Source organism: Myotis nattereri (assembly GCF_964212035.1).
Source record: "Myotis nattereri genome assembly, chromosome: 9".
In the NCBI taxonomy this organism is placed as follows: Eukaryota; Metazoa; Chordata; class Mammalia; order Chiroptera; family Vespertilionidae; genus Myotis; species Myotis nattereri.
The window spans coordinates 20,453,927-20,465,176 of record NC_138084.1 but is presented as its reverse complement, the minus strand read 5'-3'; the positions used below and the strand labels follow the sequence as shown (position 1 = coordinate 20,465,176).

Below are 11,250 nucleotides of genomic sequence, written 5' to 3'. Positions count from 1 at the left end.
AGCCATACTTCATAGAATGGGAATTATTTGGGAAATTTTACTTCTAAGATAATTTTCAGAAACAGTTCTTTGGGAGCTCAGAACAAATGTTATTGTCCCAATTGTCTTGCTAGATGGTATAGCAAAGAGCTCTGATTGCTGTTGCTACCCCAGACACAAACTTAGTAATTGTGATTCCCACAAGCACAGGACATGGAAACAGAAAGATCAGGTGAGATCTTTTGTTCCAAACTGCTCATTTTCAGATGAAAACCTCAGGTGCACAAAGAGAACAGACTGCTCACAAATAAATTAGAGTCAGGATCAATTAAAAAATGGGACTCATGGTCAAATGCCCTTTCAACTTCATCCCACCATTTATTGACTACACAGTGACAAGAGATGACTAAAGATTGTTCTTATAACTGTTTGCTGTCTCTGAGGTTAGTAATAGATTGTCCCATTTGATAAAATATTGAAAAAAAGAATACTCTCTAGACTGTTCTTGGTATTTGGTATTACTGAATTGATATTTCAGTTCTATTATTTTTGATTAGCCCCTCACCCTCATATACTGGTACATACACAGAGAGACAAGAAATCAAATTAAATTTTTCCAATTTATTATAGAAACACTGGTCATTGATATATCATGGAGATCACAAGTACACAGATAATAAATGACAATATACTGTATCATGGGGTAAGGTGGTCATGAAGCAAGAAATCAAGGCTGTATGTATAGGTGTGCAGTAGATAATCTTCACAGAGAAGATGACCTTTACATTGAAATATTTAGAAAGATAATTTGGAGGAATGAAAGGGTGGAAGACATGGCAGTTGTATACTCAGTGTGTACTTGAAGTGGGCATGTGATAAAAGACAGTAAGGGACAGGACAACTATCAGAATGGTCTGGAGACAAAAAATATGTTGTGTATATAGAAAATATACAGTCAACAATTTGGTTAAAATATTAATCGAGTGGGAGAAAGAGCATTATAAAATCTTATACAAGTGTAACGATAGACTGGATCCATTTCAAGAGGTCCTGGTAGACCAGGCTTAGTGTTTGGATATGAATACGTATGCCATGGAAGTGATATGATCAATACCTGTGGAGATACAGCTTAGCAAGCTACACAGTGAAAGGGTATATTTTCATTCTGTTGTCAAATTTTGAGGGGAAAATGGGAATAGAAAACCTGAGGTCCTAAAATTAAATAGTCATACCAAGTCAATCGCTCATTGTGTGGTTATGTGATCACTTTCATAGTCTGGGAAATTCACTTCTAATTGTACCTTTTTAATTTTAGTATCCTAAACACATAAAATTTAATTAATTATTTTATTAATGAATTGTGAATAATCCCCCCACACTGATTTTTCAGTACCTCCATAGGACATTTCTACTTAGGCTAAAGATTTGAATTTCTTTTTCCTTCTCTTAATAATAAAAATATCAATAGCAATATTATTTTGCTAATTTTTCTTCACTATTTTGTATTCACAATCCACTCTATTATTTCTCACACCACATATACCCCAATTCCCTTTAAATGCCTCTGCAAATGTTTTATTCATTTCATCACCATACCCTGTTTTGAATTTCTCTGCACCTTTGCATTTATTCACCACTGGTGTTTTCTCTGCCCCCCTCTCCCTGCCTTACCTGGAGTTGATTTATCTCTGCAGACTTTTCTTTTGCCCAAACTTGCAGATACTATCTCTGATCAGTTACCTTTTTCCTTCTTTGTCTAATCACTTTCCACTTTGGGCTATCCACTATCTACTGTTTCACAATGCACTTTTCTGAACAATTCTTATATCTTCCACCCTACATATATTTTTCCTTCACTTTCCCCCGGTTATAGGCATGTGAAGGTTAACTTGGCTTCGCTTTTATCTCAAAATAATTCTCTTAGAGTGTTAATCTGCTTCACCAAATAATGAGCTCTCATATGACAGAAATCTCCATCAGCATATTTCCTATTTACCAGCGCTCTGTAGTGGATGCTGTCAGACCCTTTCTAGTTTCATTTCTTTTGGTCTCCTAAAAATGACCATCTAAAACGAAGCTTAATTTAGGCCTAACTGGACTCCTTCCCATTAATGCATATTTCTGACTCCCAGTCATTTCCTTCAACATTCCCAGGTGTTCTCCTTTGATCTTAGAATCAAACACTTAACACATTACTCCCAATTGCTTGTCTAAATTTATCCTTTTATTCAACTTGTTAAAAAGAAGACTGATTAGTATTTCTCTCCATGTTTTAGATATGATCATTTCTCTCCATGCCCACTTATTTCATTTTAGCTAAGATCTTCATTAATTTACTCATCTTTCATTTTGAATTCTTCCTTGGATATGTCCTATTATCTCATCAAATGCTAACTTCATTAAACTCTCCACTGCCCACTCATCAATCGGCAAATATTATTGAGTATTTTGTCCATGAATGCACTGATGATTCAGACAATATACTGATCTTAGGAAACTTTGAATCTTAAAAAAAATGTATTATGAATATAAAATATTTGCATTTAGAAAGTTATATATAGTGTAAGATGTGTGTGTGTGTGTGTGTGTGTGTGTGTGTGTGTGTGTTTGATTTGAAAATGTCATCATCTTGATAGAGGAACAATCTTGGCTAGAAAATCTTAAAGAATGAGGTGGGATTTATGATAGGCATTAAAGAAAGCAGGGATTCAAGTAAGTACAGAAGAGAGAGCAGAACATTTCAAGTCAGGGTGCTGATGTGAAGTGGTCAAGCACAAACCATATTAAAGAGAATGTTGAAGTGGGACCAGAGAGTAAGGCTTTTGAAATTACGATAAAATAAACTTAAGTTTTATATCATTGGAGATTAGTAAGATTTGGAGATTTCTTAGATGTATATATAAATTAGGTAATTTATATAATAATATATATTAGGACATTTTAAATTTATAGCACATATGTGTATGTGTGTATTTCCACAACAGACATTTAGTGCTGGCAGGTAAATTATGCCTAATCTTAATTTTATAGATGAGAAAACCCATATTGAGTAAATTATTTGCCACAACTCACTCAACTAGTAAGCAATCAGCCTGGGATTCCAATGTAGACTCCCTTCATTTCATAAGATCAATGATCTTTCTAACATACTATAATATGTTTCTCCATATAATAAGATCAAAATAAGCAGGAAGCATCCATTGTTAACCTGATATGAATCCACCAAAATATTTAACACATAATTACAGAATTTCTATTCAAATTTCTGACTATCTTTCTAAGTCTATGCTTAATATGTACCAATTTGGTCTCCTTATTGCCTCCAAATTCACTTCAGAATCATTTTTTTCTCCTTATCTACTCTACCTCTGGCCTGGCCTGGTGGGATATTTTCCCTGCATCTACACCCATCCACTCCATAAATATACACTCAGCACCCACTATGAGTGAAATATTGGGATACACAATGTAAAAGAGTCAAGTGTGGAAAACTTAAAACACTTCATTAGTTCTCAGGATATGTTTGCTGAATGGTGCTTACAACCTAGTGGGAGACGTGTATCATGTCCATCACTTCTGTGAATTCTATAAGGGTTGAAAACTACATAAAACTGTTAAAATTTTACTCAACTCTTGACCAGCCTTCCTCTTGTTTTCCCTATTTGCACAGTTAAAGGCACACAGTAAATGCTTATTGCATATTGATTTCCCAGAAGAGATGGGTGTGAAGAAAACAAAAAAAACAAAAACAGGAATCAATCATATTGACAAATTGGGCAACGGGGATACTTAGATGTACAGAAACAGAATATTACCATGGGGAAAATAAATCACAATGTAAAATCGGTGGATCATTGAGAGATCTGAAATTTTGCCAATATCCCCTTAAACAAAGATCTTGGCTTCATATATCCTTTGCTATGGATGAGAATGTTCTGAATGTGCTTCTTATGAGTCAGTGGGAGTTGTCTCCCTTCTGTCTTCCAACTCACTGTAAATTGGTGAATATATGTTTAATTCTTCATAGAGACGATCTTCTGGAATCTGGTGAAGAAAAAATTATTCACTATTAATCACCAAGAATACTTGTTCAAGAGATATATATGTCATCTCTTTTTGTCTTTCTGGACCTCATATTCTCTCTCATTACACTCTAATTATTCCCTCCATCTCCAACAAACCAAGCCAGATTGGTGGGCCCAAAATAAATTATGTTGGTCAATGACAAGTTGGTGAGTGTGTCTGAACTTTAGTACATCTACTGTCTTAATTGTCTTTGGAGGAAAGTGGTCTAAACAAGACAGCCACTCTTGAATGCTTCAGGCAAGTGGACAGATGGGCAACTCGAGAGAATATGTTTCATCTGGAAGATCTGAGTAAGTGTATGTGCATCAAGTATTAGCAATTCTTTTTCCTACATCCAAGGTGCAATGGGTGTGTAAGGCAAGAGGAAATGCAGGTGATAGTTGTAAATTAAGGAGAAAAAAAACACTGAGGCTTCAGAGCAAGTGGTAAGGTGAAAGCCAAGGAAAAAAGACAGAAGGGGAACAAATATAAGGGAGCTCTTCTGGGACAGAAAATAAGCCCAAGTATCTGAGTGGTTCCATCACATGCTACCTGCTCATTCATTTCATGCCTAATACATTTCAAACCATCTGCAGTTTCTAAAATGATAAAGGTTCAATTTTTCTAACCCTCAGTCACAGAACTATACTGATATTTATGCTACTTAGAAGTAGGAAATGTGATTTGAAACATGAGATTTGGAAACAAAAACACTGAAACTTAGAGAAATACTTTCTTTTTTTTTCTTTTATATTTTTATTGATTTCAGAGAGTGGGGGGGAGAGAGAGAGAGAGAGAGAGAGAGAGAGAGAGAGAGAGAGAGAGAGAAAGAGAGAGAGAGAGAGAGAGAGAGAGAGAGAGAGAGAGAGAGAGAGAAACATCAATGATGAGAGAGAATCATTGATTGGCTGCCTCCTGCACACTACAGGCCCCACACTGAGGATCGAGTCCGCAACCAGAGCATATGCCCTAACTTGGAATCGAATCGTGACCTCCTGATCTATAGGTCGACCACGGAGCCATGCCGGCTGAGCCAAGAAATACTTTCTTGGAAGAAATGTTCTAGGAAATTTAGGCCGTATGTTTTAGGGAATAAGCTCAAATTCTTTAGCCTGTCATTCATGATTTAGTATCGGGCCTCTGCCTACCTGATTTTCTTTGACTAGTTCTCCAATTCTGTAGACTATGAGTAATACAGCAGCCCCAAACCCCAGAATGGTAATAAACAGGATCATTGCCACAAGTTCCTGTTGAACAATAACCAAAAAAAGACAGAGTGGGTCACAAGTTAGGTGTTCCTGAGGTACATTCCCTTACAGCAGCTCCCATTTTCATCGCACCCACATGATCAGTCCCTATAGAGTCACACACACACACACACACACACACACACACGAAAACCAGGAGATGGTTACTCAAGGCAGATGACTCCAACCTTGCAGAATTGAGCTGGGGATGAGGGGAAGATGTCATCAGCATCTCTGTGCATGAACCTACAGAATACCACATTATGTGATAGAGGTTGCAAAAAAAGATTTGTGTCCATGAAAAAAGGAAATGGGGGCTTCTTTACTTAGATTAGGATTAAGAAATACATACTGTGGAAAAAAAGGCCGCCATACAGAAGTCATCTTCATAAGCTTCCTGGCAAATACCGATATAAGCCAAGCTGTTCTTTAGGTTGGTGGCCAGGATAAAGATTCCTGTTCCTGCAGCTATGACACTGATCATATTCGCTCCCAGGCTTCCTTGCACCTGATAATAAAAACACTTAGACCCGTTCCTGCACTTGCCAGTGCATTCAATTAACCCATCAACATTTCAGGGTTGGATGTATACAGTAAATTCTGCATATATACAAAATAGAGATTAAAAGAGGAGCTCTTTAAAATGTATTTGTTTATTAAGGATTTATAACTTTCTTGCTAGGACCGCATTCAGGAAAACCCACATGGGCACACAGTCTCTCCTCAAATAGTCTCCTTAATTGGAAACAAATCATTTCTATGATCACTAGAGACCCAGTGCATGAAATTCGTGCACGGGGGGAGGAGGGGATCCCTAAGCCCGGCCTGCGCCCTCTATAATCTGGGACCCCTCAGAGGATGTCCGACTGCTGGTTTAGGCCTAAATCAGCAGTTGGACATCTCTCTCACAATCCGGGACCGCTGGCTCCTAACTGCTCACCTGCCTGCCTCCCTGATCAACCCTAACCACTCTGCCTGCTTGCCTGATTGCCCCTAACCACTCTGCCTTGCCTGATGCCCCTAACTGCTCCCCTGCCAGTCTGATCACCCCTAACTGCTCTCCCCTGCCAGCCTGATCCCCCTAACTGCTCTCCCCTGCCATCCTGATTGCCCCTAACTGCCTCTGCCTAGGCCCCGCCTCCGTGGCTTTGTCCAGAAGGACATCTAGAAGATGTCTGATCTAATTAGCATATTACCTTTTTATTAGTATAGAAATGTCTATACCAGGGGTCCTCAAACTACGGCCCACGGGCCACATTGCAAATACAAATATTGTATTTGTTCCTGTTTTGTTTTTTTACTTCAAAATAAGATATGTGCAGTGTGCACAGGAATTTGTTCATAGTTTTTTTTAAACTATAGTCCAGCCCTCCAACGGTCTGAGGGACAGTGAACTGGCCCTCTGTTTTAAAAGTTTGAGGACCCCTGGTCTATACTTACAAGGATAAGGCTGGTATGAGGATATTTTCTAAACAAGTGGCAAGGTAGTTACACTTTATAGTTTTAAAATGACACAACTGATATTTTAATGATTATAACCAAAACAAAATCGAGTGGGGAGGAAAAGTCACATATCCACATTATCTCATAACATAAGAGACGATGGCATGTCTCCCTCAAGACTCCTAAAATTCAACTTTTCTTACCTTCTCAAGGATGAACAACAGAATTGCAACTCACCAGATATGTTGCATTTTTCTTTTCAGACATAATTGACAAAAATCCAGAAATAGCAAACTGTCCAAAGGAAGAGAGGAAGCACAGTGAGTCTCTGCCCTTCTCTATGTCCCTTTCACTCCCCCTCCTCCAAATATAGGATTAAGTGGTGGATATTCTACAAAGTTAACATTTCAGGTTTTCCATAAGCTCACTATTTTCTTATTCTTATTTCCTATGGAGTGCTTCTCAAAGTTAATGTACTCAGGAATCAAGTGAGGGTCTTGTTAAAATGCAGATTGTTATTTAGCAGGTCATGGAAGGGGCTTGAGATTCTTAATTTCTTCCAGCAGGATGCTAAGATTGGCAGGCCATGGGTTACCTTTGGAGTAGCAACGTCTAGCAGCACCTGCTCCATGGTTCTGTCATAACGCTGCTCTCATTGCTTTGTAACTATTTGTTTGTATGAGAACCTTTTATGTTAGACTGTCAGCTCATTTGAGTAAGAAATGTATTTGTGGCACATATATCTCTAGAGACTGGCATATATCATCTAGACATTTAGTAATTATGAGAACGTACATGTGAAAATATTAATGAATAGCATAAGTTCAAAACAATCTCAAAGATTCAGATTGTTTGATGTGTTGAGAGACACTAATAAGCTAAGTGTTTGGAATGAAAAGATAGTAGAGAGAAGTTTCAAATAAAATATAGCCAACGTTCAAGGAGAGTTCTGATCTAGTCCTAAGTCTTTAAATGAGTGACAAACCAATGGGATTCTTTTCTTTATTTAATAAGGTATTACATATGTGTCCTTATTCCCCAATTGTCCCCCACCCACCCCCCACTTGTGCCCCCTAGTGTCTGTGTCCATTGGTTAGCTTATATGCATGCATACAAGTCCTTTGGTTGATCTCTCCCCTTACCTCCCACCCTCCCCCAATGTGATATTTTCTAGACTTAAAATGAGGTGAATGAGGTATAGATACAGAAAATGACATGAATTCATTGAAAATCATTAATGCTGAGTGAAGTAAGCCAGACAGTAGAGAGAACATGCTGTATAACACTCCATTTATATAAAACTCTAGAAAATGCAAACTAATCTATAGTGACAGAAAGCAGATGAGTGAGTGAGTGCTTAAGGATGGAAAAACAGGGAATATAAGAGAGGAGGGACTACTAAGGGACACAAGGAAACTTTTAGAGATAATGGATATGTTCATTATATTGATATGATAATGTTTTCATACGTATGTGTGCATGTGTGAAAATTTATCTAGTTATACACCTTATATATGTGCAATTTATTGTATGTCAATTATAACTCAATAAAGCTAGATATGTTTGTAATTTCATTCAGTCATCTAGTTTTTAAATAGTAAAATGATTAAAAAAGATTCAATGAGAAAGCACCTGAAAAATTTTCTAGGGCATGAGAGAAGTTCATCAAATACCTTTGACCTTGTCTCCTCACCTAAGCAGTCTCTTTTCCTTCTCTTTACTAAACTAACTTTACTAATGAGAGTGTTAGAGACGTTTTCTAGAATTGGATTTCAAACATTTAGGTTCTATTTTTATTGGCTAAATTTCCCTTGAACAATTTATTTAACTTTTATTAATCTCAGGTTTCTTATGTAATAAAACTGTGTTAAACCTGAAATGTTTAACCCATGGAGTTTTATAAACTGCAAATATATTTTATAATATATATATATATACAAATATATAATATAAATGTATTATTATATATAATATAAATGTATTATTATATATAATCTGACTACTAGAGATAAACGACTAGGTAGGTCTGTTCTGGGTAAGAGAAAAGCTATGTGCAGTGTTATTTCAGAGAAAATTATAGGAATATACTCACAATTACTGCTCCCCAGAATGGGTAGCCTGCTTTAAATGATGAAAAAAAATCTTTCTCAAATTCTGAAATCTTGAACACGGAGTAGACAATTGTTCCAAAACAAAAACACATGAAACCAATCAGAATTTGTGTTACCTGTAGAGAAATGCATAACTCTTGTGGAATAAAAAGATATTTCCCCGAGAGTGTATCAATTTCCTTACAATTAAGGCCAAATGTGGGAAATTGCTTTGGTGCCTTAGGCAGCCCTGAGAAAGGATCCACATGTGCTATTTTCCAGCATCCTCTGACCACTCTAAGAATTGATACAAGCATGACCTAATGCAGGAATGGCCAATATAATTCTCACCGCCTTTACTCAGTCAGACATGGTGGACATCAATAATTGTCCTTTCCATCAAAGAGAAGATAGAGATTACAAATCCTTCAGAGCAAGATATTACATTAGCCACCAGCAATTGGCCTGAGTTGGCAGATCCTATTTGCCTTCTCATTCTAATATTCATGAGGAAATGCTTCTTTCTACCCCACAGGACCCAGTTGGTGTCAACTCATCTACTGAATTCTTTGTTCCTCATGAATCCTACTGAGAAAACTGTTGATGCAACCTAATGCTCTTTCCTAGAACCAGTCCTTATTTTAATTGAGGTTGAAAAAAGCTCACTTACCCCTAGGAATTCCAGCTCCCTTTTCAAAAATGTCAGCCATGTCTGGCGTGGTGATGGGGCAGCCTTCTCTAGTAGGGTGCTCTCACGAAAAGGTGCTTCTGAAAGTTCAATTTCAGACACTCTGTGAAGTTTAAACAGACATTTAGTCATGAGAAAATTTTCTAGCTTTCTATGTCCAGTTTTGAACTCACAAAAAGGAAAGCTTTCATTGTTTACTTTTTCAAAACAGTCTGGCAATTAAAATTTTTATTGCAATGAATAAAAAACTAAGGTTCAAAGGGTCCAAGTAACTGGTCAAGATCGCTATCGAATCAGTGACTAGAGCAGACAAAATGGAATGAAAACTGTGCCAAGTCTTTTTATTAACCCAAGAATTAAACCAAGTTCTCTCCCAATTAATCTGTGCTGATGAGTGAAAATAAAAGCGATCAAACATGTTTACCTATGCATATCTCAGTCCTTTTAACGTAGAAATGTGTGTGGCTATATTTTTTTCACTGGCACACCCAATTTTATGTGCCTTCAAAGTAATGGCTTTGAAGGGTTAATTGAATTTCTAATCCTGTTTTCATCCTCAGAGGAGGTTAACTGGAAATACTCTCCCTTCTAAAGATTTGGAATACACCTAACATTTAACAGTCCAACATTGATTCTCAAAGTTCTGTTTTCAGCCTCTCCCAAAACTGTTCAAAGGAAAGTCTTAACATGTGTTCATGTTTGTTATTCAAAGGAAACCTAAATTATCCACCTCTATTGGCCTTCACTCCAAGAACATTTCCCCTCAAAACAGTGGGACAGAATTCCACAGCTTAAGGTTAACAAAGACTACCCAGAAAGGAGCCCAGGGTCATTTTTAAAAGCATCTGTCCTTTAGCACACATCAGACACGGAGCTAGAAACCTATATCGATAGAACAAACTCCCCTACCTCATACCTAGAATGTGAGCCTCTCTCTATTGTTAGGAAACTTAAGTTATTCCCAGTCCACAAGCTGAGTAAAAACCTTCCTTCCCATCAACCAGAGAGAACTACTGGTAAGGTATAGCAATATATTAATTAAACCAGATAGGTCTGTGACTGAGTCCATGAATTGCCATCTCCCCACCATTGTGACTATCTCTGTCTGGATCACTAAATAACTGAGCATAGAAAAAAATAACAATGAACTTGTATACATACATATATGCATAACCCGTGGACACAGACAATGGGGTGGTGAGCGCCTGGGGAGGAGGAGGGGGAGGACAGGAGCGGGCTAGAAGAGGTTAATGGGGGAGGGGAGAAGGGAAGGAGGAGCTATGTAATACTTTCAACAGTAAAGATTAAAAGAAAAAACAGAAATAGGTCAGAAGGTAGGTAACATGGATTTACTTAACAGAAAATGAAAAAAATAATAACCTGTGCCTACCTGGAGGGCCCTTGTGGATTTGGGAGAGCAAGATCTGCTCTGCTTCTATTTTCCGACTCCATTTTTTTAAATTAATTGAGCTATCCAGTGATGAAGAATTTTGTTAATGACAGACAAGCCTTGGTGTGCTTCCTCTCAGGGTGTGCTCTGGGTGGACAGTTAAAATGGATTGGCTCATGACATTAATGATTATCTTTATAGTTAAGACATTCGTCAGGCAGATAAATTTACTGGCTGATTAAGATCAACAGGGTTTCTCTTGCTATTTTGAAGAGGGGAAAATTGAGTAGTCTACTGAGACTGCTGTAAAATAACTCTGCCTGAGACCAGCAGGATTCACAGACCTAA

The 11,250-nt window shown here is 37.5% G+C and overlaps 1 protein-coding gene across 1 annotated transcript; it reads right to left on the bottom strand.

Moving 5' to 3' along the window:
• Positions 1-3,927: 3,927 nt before the first annotated feature.
• On the bottom strand, positions 3,928-10,964 carry LOC308524021 (high affinity immunoglobulin epsilon receptor subunit beta-like; the record flags this gene model as incomplete). The annotated part of the gene is made up of 7 exons (XM_081098155.1): positions 3,928-4,023; positions 5,193-5,291; positions 5,644-5,799; positions 6,972-7,028; positions 8,827-8,961; positions 9,495-9,615; positions 10,903-10,964. The coding sequence occupies 7 exons, from the start codon at positions 10,962-10,964 to the stop codon at positions 3,928-3,930; spliced, it is 726 nt and encodes a 241-aa protein (XP_080954281.1).
• Between the last annotated feature and the right edge of the window lie 286 nt (positions 10,965-11,250).